The 12,549-nt window shown below is 32.1% G+C and overlaps 2 protein-coding genes, 1 long non-coding RNA gene and 4 other non-coding genes across 7 annotated transcripts in view; 5 read left to right on the top strand and 2 right to left on the bottom strand.

The window, feature by feature from the left end:
• The window catches only part of LOC124947693 (GATA zinc finger domain-containing protein 14-like), a 3,603-nt gene extending 334 nt beyond the window's left edge, over positions 1–3,269 (top strand). The window contains exons 1-6 of the mRNA XM_047490208.1: positions 1–1,258; positions 1,331–1,450; positions 1,517–1,645; positions 1,726–2,333; positions 2,413–2,487; positions 2,552–3,269. The exon at positions 1–1,258 is cut by the window's left edge and continues 334 nt beyond it. Of these exons, the coding sequence (XP_047346164.1) occupies positions 1,207–1,258; positions 1,331–1,450; positions 1,517–1,645; positions 1,726–2,333; positions 2,413–2,487; positions 2,552–2,980 (1,413 nt within the window). The 5' untranslated portion in view covers positions 1–1,206 and the 3' untranslated portion in view covers positions 2,981–3,269. The remainder of the gene's footprint in view (positions 1,259–1,330; positions 1,451–1,516; positions 1,646–1,725; positions 2,334–2,412; positions 2,488–2,551) is intronic.
• Positions 621–692, top strand: Trnah-gug. The gene has a single exon. It is a non-coding gene; the product is annotated as a tRNA-His (tRNA).
• On the bottom strand, positions 1,488–4,522 carry LOC124947694 (signal recognition particle 19 kDa protein). Its single transcript, XM_047490209.1, has 2 exons — positions 3,945–4,522; positions 1,488–3,736 (listed from the first exon to the last, which is right to left on the bottom strand). Exons 1-2 carry the CDS (start codon positions 3,989–3,991, stop codon positions 3,343–3,345), a joined length of 441 nt encoding a protein of 146 aa, XP_047346165.1. The 5' UTR covers positions 3,992–4,522; the 3' UTR covers positions 1,488–3,342.
• On the top strand, positions 3,874–6,029 carry LOC124947696. Its single transcript, XR_007100469.1, has 2 exons — positions 3,874–4,267; positions 4,443–6,029. It is a non-coding gene; the product is annotated as an uncharacterized LOC124947696 (long non-coding RNA).
• Positions 4,196–4,267, bottom strand: Trnap-cgg. The gene has a single exon. It is a non-coding gene; the product is annotated as a tRNA-Pro (tRNA).
• A 2,027-nt stretch (positions 6,030–8,056) lies between the features above and the next one.
• Positions 8,057–8,128, top strand: Trnap-ugg. Its single transcript has one exon. It is a non-coding gene; the product is annotated as a tRNA-Pro (tRNA).
• A 4,283-nt stretch (positions 8,129–12,411) lies between these two features.
• Trnap-cgg lies at positions 12,412–12,483 on the top strand. The gene has a single exon. It is a non-coding gene; the product is annotated as a tRNA-Pro (tRNA).
• The last annotated feature ends 66 nt before the right edge of the window (positions 12,484–12,549 follow it).

Here is a 12,549-nt window from a genome sequence, read left to right as displayed (position 1 = left end):
GTCCACCGTCGACATTGTAAACCGCTCGATAAATTCACGCGCGTAAATTCAAGGAACTATTCAAAAGAGGGAGGGAGAGACAGAGAGAGAAAGAGAAAGTAAGAGTAAGGGAGAGAGAGATAGGTAGAATAGATTTCTACTTTATCGACTCTTTTTCGTAAGAACTCCCGGATCTTTTTGCCTTCTCCGATTTCGTGTTACCCGCGTGCCCCTTACAAACTCACGTTAAACTTTCTCGGTGTGCAGTCGATCGTGGAAATAGATTTCAATTTTTTCCTCTTTTTCTTTTTTTTACTTTTCTTTCTTTTTATCTTTTTTCTTTTTTCTAATTCTTAATTTTTTTCTTCTTTCAATTTTTCTTCTTTCCGAATCGTATTCCAAACAATTACGACGTCGAATGAAACGAAATTAATGTTATTTACGTACTAAATACGATTGAGTTGTATATATTATTTATATTTTCTTTTCGAATTTCTAACGGATATACAATGTTTTATATCTCTTTATATAAAAATTATATTTCATTCTTATGTCTGACTTGTCAAATAAATTTCTCTTTATTACTACGTTATCTTAGTTTATATATGAAAGAATAAAAATAACTTCCATGTCCTTCAATAGCCGTGATCGTCTAGTGGTTAGGACCCTACGTTGTGGCCGTAGTAACCCAGGTTCGAATCCTGGTCACGGCAATGTGTGAAAAACATTGTCACGGTGAAGGTTTTTTTTTTATTCTTTTTTTCTTTTTTCTTTTAATCATCTAGCATTGTGTAATAAATAATATTGTACAATAAAATTTGTATAATTTTAAATATGTATATAATACAAAAAATATATATATATGAATGTGTATGCTCTAAAAAAAAAGTGTCATGAATATATAAGATAGTTATGCAAGTATTAAAGATTTCAAGAAAGAGTAAGAATAACAAATTGGTTAATACCTCGCCAAAGCAAAATTATTATTTTCTTACAAAATGCATGAAAAGTATATTCCTTGAACCAATTCTTTGTAAAGTATGACACAAGAGATAATGAAGTATGACAAAAGAAATTTTTAAATATAAACAATCAGCAATTTTTCAATGTAACAAGAAGCTTTAAATTAGGAGCATGATAGAAGATAATGTCAGTGCAGTAATGAATTTTGAAAGTATAGTGATAAGAAGATCAATTATTGAAAAAAAATAAATTATTATTATTAATATGATTGAGCTGATTCAATTTTTAGTGATCACATCTGTGTTACAAGTGATTGGTTTGTAAAATTCAATGAATAAAAATTTTATAACTCTTATTGAAAATATAATTTATATAATTTAATAATCAGTTATAGGAGATCTATCAAAAATTGATGATGTTCAAACTTGTATGGAATTTTGCTCTATTTCTGGTAACGTAGGAAATTTCAAGGATGGATATTGTGCTTGTGAAAATTTGGATAATACAGGTATCTTATTTACTTTTAGAAAAGAATACGTACCAAATATATAATCAATTGTATATTTTATTATAGATGCAAAAAATGTAATTCGTGAAAACAGGCAAATAGATTATGTTGATCCTATTTCATATTCTAATGATCTTACTAATGAAGAACGAACAATGCGCTGTGCATTAAGATCAAGGAAACACATGAGACATCGTAAGATATAACTTATTAGTAACATAAACAAATAATAAGTTAAGAATAAAATTTCTAATGATTTTTATATAACATAATAGATGATGCTGATCGTATAGTCACATACTTTGTTAATGATGGACCAGCAAATGGTCATGCTTATTTTGTTCAAGCAGCTAATCAAAATATAAATGCAGAAGAAGAATGTAAAAGTGATAAGTATTCATCAACAAATTCATATCGTAATTCAAATGAACCTGACAATCAAATGCCTGCTGAGCAACCATCGATTACAGAAAATTATTCTAAACGAAGCTACAATGATGCTATTATTGGTGTTCCATATAATCCATACAATCCTACGTATTTCTTATCGCATGAAATGCCTATTACACCTGTTGTAATAAATCCGTATGTTATGAGCGATAGATATGCTACTGTAACAGGACCAAGAAATATATTAAATAAACCAACTGATATTGTGCATGGAACTCTACGAGATAATTTAGTGGATACAAAGTTGCTATCAAAAATTCGATCACGTTCAAATTTATTAAAACATATCTCCAATGCATTGGCAGGAATAGTTAAAGAACCTGAAAACGAAAGTATATTAGGTACTTTTTTCAAGCACTTTGTTACAGCAGATCCTACTGTATATTCTTTGGATTATGGTAATAACAAAGATGTTATTAATAAAAATAATGTTGTAAGTAGAATATATACATACATAATTTGTATATAATTATCAGAATTCAATTATTGATAAAGAATACCAATTGTTTTAGAGAAGTGATATTAAACAAGTCAATTCTATTGTCAGTTCTACTAATGAAAATGAAAAAACTCCTACAGCAAATTCTGTAAGTGAAAAATATTTTTTTCTTTCATTAATAATATATGAGGATAACTAAATAATATTTTCAGGAAATTGCTACACAAGGAAACATTCAAATACCATCTGAAACAAAAAAATCTACGAACTCAATGTCACCCATTCAAGGAACGAATATATCTCCTACAAATTTTCAAAGTATTCCATATAACCAAAAATATTTTATGTCAATGTACCCTTCACAGCAATACCCCAATGATGGCCATTTCAATACCATGCCTATAACTTATATTCTTCAACCTGTAAACATAATACCACAAGAAATAGATTCTACGTCACAATCAGAAATAATTAACTCATCACAATCACGTGAATCTTCAAATTGTGAAAATAATAATTATTTGAGTAATAATGAATACACCGATGCTTTCGAAACATCTACAGTTACTTCTAATAATCAAGATAATAATATGGATTTTAATGATAGAACTACAAGAAATTCCATAGAAGGTATAAGTTAAAATAGAAATGATCCTTTTATCATAGAATAAAATTCCAATAAGAGGAATTTTATGAAAAGTAAGAATAAAATTATATAAGAAATTTAAAAAAGAAATCATGTAAATGATATAAATGATTTCTTTTTTACAAAATAATAATATCAAGTAATTTTTCTTAAACTTGATACATTATTATCTTCGTAGAGCTTTTTTTCATAGCATACTATTTATAAATATGCAATATAAACTTGATTAACGTTATAACAGAATGTATATTATATTGAAATTTGTTTTTATATGTTACATGGAACGTTACAAAATTTGTTATTAAATAAATAAGAAAAATATTTATTAATACATAGCAATATCTTTTCAACCCTTTATTATCTTCTCCCTTTACCCTTTCCTTTTTTAGATGAAGAAGCAGATGACTGAGAAGATTGATCGCCAGAAGCTTGCTTCCCTTGACGAGTCTTCAACTTTGGTATTGTAGCACCAAGATGAAGCAAAAGGGAATCTCTAGTAGGAAAATCAGGTCTTACTGGTGTCCCATCGTCTTGTTTCAATTGTACACGTACACGTCCATAATACGGCATTTCTTTACTACGTTCACGTGGATGTAATTTATTTTCCAAACGAGCATTAAAGCCTGTCGCTTGAAGTACATCCAAAATTTCATGTGCGGTAGGATTCTCAACGCACTTATCTTTAGTCAATTTTCTACCACCAGCCAAAGTCTTTTTACTATTTATATACACGGGATAAATGCATATCCATCTACAAAAGAAAAAAAAGGATTATTAAATATGATATTGCTATAAAAAGAAAAAAAGAAAAAATTAAAGAGGTTAGGAAACAGATGGAATACGTATGACACGTGTCCTATATAAAAGTACAAACTTGAGCATATTTTTTAAAGCGTCTATCAAAAAATTTATACGAAAAACCATACATTTTTTTATTTACAATAGATAAAAAAGCTAACCTTGCAAACTCGCTGTGTTTCTTTGACGGATTCCAAACCTGCGCCATGTTCTATCAACAAAAACTCGTATAACATACATCAATTCAAATACAATAACCTACATAATATAATCGTTGCCATCAATCACATATTTTACGTCAAATAATACTAATATCGTTTCATTCGTATTATTTAACAATTTGAACAAAAGAAAAACTACTTTAGAATTATTGGATATAAAGAAAAAGAAAAAAAAAAAAAAATACGTGCTTGGGCTCGTCCGGGATTTGAACCCGGGACCTCTCGCACCCGAAGCGAGAATCATACCCCTAGACCAACGAGCCGTAAGTTGCTGTTATAGATTCGATTAAGACAGATGTGTTAATCGATGTTCTTTTGTTAAAAAAAATATACAAAATATCCTACGGGGATGGTGCAATAGAAAAAAGTTTTAGTTGTCGTAAGACAGGTGCTTTTTTTTTTTCTTTTTTATTTTCTTTTTTTTTTTTTTTCCACTAGTGACACTGAGTTATTTTGCAAATCATACAACAAAATAATAATGGTTACGTGAATTGGGCTCATCCGACGACCCAACACTGACCCAACAAAAGAAAAAAAAAGCCATAGCGTCAAGTCAAAAAAGAAAACTGAAAAAGAGTACTTTGTATGACGAAGTAAACAAAATTCTGAAACGGAATGTTAAAAATTTCGATAAAGAGTTCAACACCAGGAATTATGACAGGGTATTTGAAAACAATTCGCGAATAAAACTAAACCTAAATATAGTAAGAAACAAAGGATCAGGACTAGACGCGAACAAAGAAAATGATAGGAACGAGGGTTTCCTTAACTCAAAAAAACAGAATTACCGAAATTCTCAGTCGGTACACAAGGCCCATGCTTTGAATCTGATAATAAATTCGAGGCGCTATCGGACGATATGAGTTTCACGGAAGAGGGCGAAGCTAAAAAGGCCAACAGCGCCATAACGAAAAACTATAAGCAGAGAACTCCCAAAATCTGAATGCCCCCCCATATACATTTTAAAATCTAACCTAAAGGACATAATTGTACTACTAAGTATATAATTATACTACTAGCAATATTAACAAGGAAGCTTTCTTATTAAAACTAATAGATATAGATATGATGAGACTAATAACCATACACACGACAAATGCGTAGCTACACTAAAACCCAAAAATCACAAATTTCACACATTTACACCAAAGCATACTAAATGCAAGACCTTCATATTAAAAGGTATAAGAGGTGGTTCCGACGTTCCCAATGTTTTAACAGCACTAAACGCGCTAAATATAAGTAATATTAATATAACGAAAATTAGTAGACTAATTTTCGATAGGCAAAATATAGATAGATATCATTTTTTAGTACAAATAGACAATAACAGTAACTCGCAAGAATTCCTAAAAAATAATATACTGCTCAACGAAAGAGTAAGGTGGGAAAAATTAAAAAGACCTAAAATTTTCCAATACAAAAATTGACAAAAAGTAGGGCATGCCAGCGTTAATTGCAATATGGAGTATAGATACGTAAAATGTGCTCAACCCCTCGAACCGGGAAAATGCAATTTAATCAATTCAATAGAAAAAGAGAAGTTGAAATGCGCAAATTGCGGTCAAAACGAACATCCGGCATCGTACCTAGGATGTCCATATATGAAAATGATAGCTGACCTGAAGAAGAAAGAAAAAGAAAAAAAAGATAAAATAGTAATGGACAAACTCAATAAAATTAACAAATTCATCGATCCAATTATATTATACGCAAATATAGTGATGACCAAAGAAAAAAAAAGTATAACAGAACGCAACGACTAGAGACCAGTCAACACAACTCAGGCAATGCAGCAGAATAGTCATCATAATACAATTCAGCATCATGAAAATAATGTCAATAACGATAACAATTACAATAACATAAACCAAATATTAGCTATATTTAAGAATAGTTTGATGGAAATTAAAGAGCAACTCATTGAATTGAATAACAAAATTATTCAAAACACAATGAGAATTGACTACATGTCATAATGGTAGGTAGAACAAGCGTAAATAGAAAAATAAATAACATAATGAAAATGTTCGACGTAAATGTGAACTCACTTTGCTCGTTAAGGCCTCTTCGTTTTTTTTTTTGTCAGTCCTTTATATGGTACATAAGTATAATCTTATTTAGAAGACTTTTAACATTATTTTATTATAAATATAGCTATAAGTTATCTGTAGATAAATCTCCATAGCAATCAATAACATAGAATTTTAATTAATATTATAACTGTGGATATAATGTTCATTAAACAATCTTATATATATGTGTGTAAAATAAAAAAATAGTGACTATAAAAAAAAATTTTTAGCAACTCTAAATGGCCTCTTGATTTTTTTTTTATTTTTTTATTTTTTTTTTTTTATTTTTTTTTTTTTTTTTAGAAAATAAGTTTATTTGTCACAGCTCATTATATGGTACATAAGAATAGTCTTACTTAGAAAACTTATTATATTATAACAATAACTACAAGTTATCTATAGATAAATCTCCGTAGCAATCAGTAACAGAATTTTAATTAATATTATAATTGTGGATATAATATTCATTAAACGGTACTATATGTATGTGGGTAAAACAAAAAATTAGTGACTATAAAAACTCTTTACCTCCTCTAGCAATTATGATAACTAAACTGCGGGTGGGGGAGTATTTACAATGGGAGCATATACAATATGTACACTTAAACTGTAAGTTATCAGTCTCCTGTCCAACTAGTGTTTTTATTTTTAGATTTGCCTATTTATTCTATTCGGTTTTATGCATACTGGTAATCAGTCTTGAGAAGTTATTGCTACTTAAACCTCGTTCTTCGGCGCAAATCGTCTATGAATTTTGCACCCTTTTGTAGCCAGTAGTATTTTTTATTTAATCTGTCGGTGTCCTTAACATCTCTATTAGGTAATGCTATGGAGAATATGAGGTTCTCCTGCATATCTTCAGTATGATTGCTGTAAATTTGTTTATTAGCTGAGTGTCTGCGACGGTGATAGATTAGTGGAAGATTATTGTGGTCTTGAATTAGACCATTTTTGTCACAATATATAAATAGTTCAGGTGGGATGTAGCCGGTCTTCAGTTTACTCCGAATTGCATCCTCATCGTGTGTGATAAGTTTTGTGATTGTTATTTGTACTCTCTATGTTGCTGAAATATCTTCTCGTTAATTTGAGTGCAAAGCAATCGATTCTATTTATGTTGGCGTTATTGTATATGATCTTATTTTTAATTCTCTTCTTGTACTCTGATTGCGTCCTCAGGTACGATCTCAAGCAAAATCTCTCAAATCTTCTGATTTTTTCGATTATTGTTGGATCTGTGTTACATAGTATTGGTGTTGCGCGATAGGTATTACCTATAATCCATAGCAAATAATTTTTGCTTTCGTAGAAAGATTTTTATTGTAAAATATTCTCGAATTCATCTTGAGTGCTATCCTTGCCTTCTCTAATTGCAGTGCGTAGTGCTTGTTGAGTCTTAGCAAGTGATCTAGGTGTACTCCCAGGTATTTCACTATTCATTTCTTAGGTATCTCTATTGTCTCGTTGGTGTGATTATCTATTGCTGTTAATTTAGTGCTCTCTATCTTTTTAACTGCCGAATATTTGATCTGTTTGTCTGGTCTTCTAAAAAATATTACTTCACTTTTGCTTGGATTTATCTTTAGATTCCATTTTTTGTAGTAGCTGTTTATGTCGTTGATAACTGTCTGCAAAGTATCTCTGATTCTTTCTATGTCCGTATCTGCTTTGTAGATTATTAGATCGTCAGCATAAGCAATTGAATGAAATTTTTCGGAGTTATTCATTTCAAACTTGTTAATTAGTTCACTGTTGAAAATGTTAAACAAGATCGGCGAAGTGACTGTACCTTGCTGTAAACCTTCTAATATTTTGTACGACTTCGGCGAGATATTGGTGCCGTCCCACGTGCGGAATATTTTCCCCACTATCATGTTAGCGATCATAACCGTTAACCACACGGGAAATTAATAATTCTTAAGTTTCTGTATCAGTCCGTTCTTCCAAATGGAATCGAACGCTTTTTCTAAGTCCAATGGCCTCTTGGTCTAGGGGTATGATTCCTGCTTTGGGTGCAGGAGGTCCCGGGTTCAAATCCCGGAGGGGCCCAATTTTTTTTTCTCTTTCACTTCATCGACATTGTTTCCTTTTTTGTCGTTTTAATTAATTTTATTAACGCTCATCGACACGCAATCGGTTTACTATTAACTTAGACAATGATAAACCGAGACACAGTAGTAATTTATCATCGTCACTTTTGCATTTCGCGTTAAAAGTCACGTCGATATAACAACCGAGAGCTTTATTTCTCTTTCTCTCTCTCTCGTTCTATTTCTTTCTATTATATGAGATTTCTTTAAACCGATTAGACGAGTCAAGAGGATAAAAACACGGAAGACCTTCGAGAAAGTGAAATAAATAACAGAATGGCTCGTTGGTTTCTTTTTTTGTTTTGTTTTTAAAAGTAAGTTTATTTTACACAGCCTTTTATTAGGTACATAAGTATAATCTTACTTAGAAGACTTTTTACATTATGTTAATAAAAATATAGCTATTAGTTATCGTTAGATACATCTCTATAGCAATATATAGAATTTTATAATTAATATTGTAAATGGGTGTTCATAAAATAATCGGTAATATATGAGGGTAAAATAAAAAATAGTGAATATAAAAAAAATTTTACCAACTATAGCAAATTATAATACTTAAGAATTAACTCTTTCGGTACTACCGCCACCTATTGACGGCATCCACCAAACATTCTCTGGGTCCTACCGCTGCCAATTGGCGGCCAACGTTAAACGTTCTCTGGGTCCTACCGCCAATTGGCAGCATTCACGGAAAATTATGTGGGTACTACCGTTGCCCATTAGCAGCGCCAACGGAAAGTTATGTGGGTATGATTACTCTCTATAGTACGCATTACTTTACTATTCTGTGTTTAAAATTACCGGCTGTTCTAAACGCGTGCATTATAATACATAATTAGTAACAGTTAACATCGTGTTTTAATTATATATGTTTTATAATATATAGATAAGCCACGAAAAACAAATTGGGTATATTTTCTTATATCGTTAATTTTTTGAATGTATAACTTACAATTTGAAATTAGTTCCCTTCAGGATGAGTGTAAAACGCTTGAAAGGAGAACAATGGATAAAGGAAATCATTGATTCTAAAAGTGATTTTGATTAAGAAAGTGAATATAATTTAGCATTTCGCAAAAGGAGGAAGAACAATCCAGCACGTTACGACAAAGCAGTATAAACATTTTAGAAATGTTTTTTAAATACGTTAAATTCCGCGTCAGTCACTCGTCAGTTCACATTTATAGCGGACAAATTCAGTATGTTATTTATTTTGGTATTTGTCCTTATTCTGCCATTGTGACGTAGTCGATTCTCATTGCGTTTTGAATAATTTTGTTATTCAGTTCTATGAGTTGCTCTTCAATTTCCATCAGACTATCCTTAAACATAGCTAATATTTGATTTATGTTATTGTATTTATCGTTATTGGCATTAATTTCATGATGCTGTATTGTATTATGGAGACTACTCTGGTGCTTTGCCTGGGGTTTGTTATTGACTGACCTCTGGTTATTGTGTTCCGTTATATCACTTTTTTCTTTGTTCATCACTATGAGCACTATTAGCGTATGAGATTTTTGGGTCCCTGAATTTATTAACTTTATTGATTTTATCAATTACCAACTTCTCTTTTTTTTCTTTTTCTTTTTTTTTCAGATCCACTACTATTTTCATATATGGACATCCTAGGTACGATGCTGGCTGTCCGTTTTGGCCACAATTTGCGCACTTAAATTTTTCTTTTTCTGAAGAAATGCTCAGCAAATATTTTCCCGGTTCGTGGGGTTGTACACATTTTACGCATCTGTACCCCATATTACAATTAGAGCTGGCATGCCCCATTCTTTGGCAGTTTTTGCATTGGAATATTTTGAGCCGTCTAAGCTTCTCCCATCTTACTCTTTGGTTGAGTAGTATTTTATTTTTAATTAGTTCTTGTGGGTCGTTGTTGCAATCGACTTGAATTATGAAGTGGTACTTTTCTCAGTTTTATTCGTCAATCAGTAGTTTGCTGGTTTTAATCATCTTAACGTTTCTCATTTTGAGCGAGTTAAGCGCTGTTATGACGTCAGTAGTGTCGAATCCTCCCCTAATTCCTTTTACCACGAAGGTCTTACATTTAGTGTGTTTAGGCGTAAATGTATGGAATTTCTGGTTTTTAGATTTTAGGACGATTATGCATTCTTCGTGTGTTTCACTATCCATGGTTGTAAATCTGATCATGTCACTATCTATTTGTTTTATTAAAAACCAATCCTTCTTAATCTTGTTGTCAATAAGCAAGATAATTATGTCCCTAAGATTAGCATTTTGTATATATATTGGGAGCATTCGAATTTTAGGGGTTCTCTGGCTGTTGCTTCTTGCTGTGATGCTATTGGCCTTATCGTTGTCCCCCTCTTCCGTAAGGCTCATGTCATCCGATAGCGCCTCGAATCTGTTATCAGATTCGTAGCTTGGGCCTTGTTTGCTGACTGGGCTTTTCGGTGATACCGTTTTTTTGGTATGAGGAACTCTTCAGTCCTCTCATTCTCTTTGTTCGCGACCATTCTTTGTTCATTATTCTTGGCTGTGTTTATATTTGGTTTTACCCGATAGTTGCCTTCGAATAGGCTTGACAAGATTCTCGTATTGAATTCATTGCCGAAGTTCTTGACATTTCTTTTCAATAATTTGTTCACTTCGTCAGATGAATTGTTTTTTTCTAACTTCCTTTTTTGGCTTGACGCCATGGCTTTTTTTTTTGGGACCGTGAAGGGGCGTCGGATGAGACCACTTCACGTACTTCTTATAATTTTATTGTCTGCTTTGCAACAAACCAACACAATTATCACTATAGATAAAGGAAATCACCCGTCTTGCGGTAACTGACGTTATTTTTTTATATTGCGCCCTCCTAGTGGAGGTTTGTATTGTCTTTTTTCTCTCACAAGAGTACCGATACGCACGTATCTATAACTACGGGGGGGGGGGTGTATTTAAAATGGGAGCATATAAACATACACTTGTACACTTGAACTGTAAGTTATCAGTCTCCTGTCCAACTAGTGTGTTTCTTTTTATTTTTAGATTTGCCTATTTATCCTATTCGGTTTTATGCATACTGGTAATCAGTCTTGAGAAGTTATTGCTACTTAAACCTCGTTCTTCGGCGCAAATCGTCTATGAATTTTGCACCCTTTTGTAGTCAGTAGTATTTTTTATTTAATCTGTTGGTGTCCTTAACATCTCTATTAGGTAATGCTATGGTGAATATGAGGTTCTCCTGTATATCTTCAGTATGATTGCTGTAAATTTGTTTATTAGCTGAGTGTCTGCGACGGTGATAGATTAGTGGAAGATTATTGTGGTCTTGAATTAGACCATTTTTGTCACAATATATAAATAGTTCAGGTGGGATGTAGCCGGTCTTCAGTTTACTCCGAATTGCATCCTCATCGTGTGTGATAAGTTTTGTGATTGTTATTTGTACTCTCTATGTTGCTGAAATATCTTCTCGTTAATTTGAGTGCAAAGCAATCGATTCTATTTATGTTGGCGTTATTGTATATGATCTCATTTTTAATTCTCTTCTTGTACTCTGATTGCGTCCTCAGGTACGATCTCAAGCAAAATCTCTCAAATCTTCTGATTTTTTCGATTATTGTTGGATCTGTGTTACATAGTATTGGTGTTGCGCGGTAGGTATTACCTATAATCCATAGCAAATAATTTTTGCTTTCGTAGAAAGATTTTTATTGTAAAATATTCTCGAATTCATCTTGAGTGCTATCCTTGCCTTCTCTAACTGCAGTGCGTAGTGCTTGTTGAGTCTTAGCAAGTGATCTAGGTGCACTCCCAGGTATTTCACTATTCATTTCTTAGGTATCTCTATTGTCTCGTTGGTGTGATTATCTATTGCTGTTAATTTAGTGCTCTCTATCTTTTTAACTGCCGAGTATTTGATCTGTTTGTCTGGTCTTCTGAAAAATATTACTTCACTTTTGCTTGGATTTATCTTTAGATTCAATTTTTTGTAGTAGCTGTTTATGTCGTTGATAACTGTCTGCAGAGTATCTCTGATTCTTTCTATGTCCGTATTTGCTTTGTAGATTATTAGATCGTCAGCATAAGCAATTGACTGAAATTTTTCGGAGTTATTCATTCCAAACTTGTTAATTAGTTCACTGTTGGAAATGTTAAATAAGATCGGCGAAGTGACTGTACCTTGCTGTAAACCTTCTAATATTTTGTAGGACTTCGGCGAGATATTGGTGCCGTCCCACGTGCGGAATGTTTTCCCCTCTATCATGTATTGGCTCGTTGGTCTAGGGGTATGATTCTCGCTTCGGGTGCGAGAGGTCCCGGGTTCAAATCCCGGACGAGCCCGTTGAACATTGAATTTTTTTTTTTTTTTTTTTTTTTTTTTTTTTTTTTTTTTTTTTTTGAATGATC

This window comes from Vespa velutina, chromosome 3 (genome assembly GCF_912470025.1).
Source record: "Vespa velutina chromosome 3, iVesVel2.1, whole genome shotgun sequence".
In the NCBI taxonomy this organism is placed as follows: domain Eukaryota; kingdom Metazoa; phylum Arthropoda; class Insecta; order Hymenoptera; family Vespidae; genus Vespa; species Vespa velutina.
The sequence above is the reverse complement of the archived record's forward strand: the minus strand, read 5'-3'. Positions and strand labels throughout refer to the sequence as shown.

Excerpts from the sequence above, each read along its gene's own strand:
- LOC124947694 (XM_047490209.1), bottom strand. The coding sequence starts at position 3,991 with ATGGCGCAGGTTTGGAATCCGTCAAAGAAACACAGCGAGTTTGCAAG. Across the intron at positions 3,737-3,944 it reads AAACACAGCGAGTTTGCAAG|ATGGATATGCATTTATCCCG; the intron begins GTTAGCTTTTTT and ends TTTCTTTTGTAG.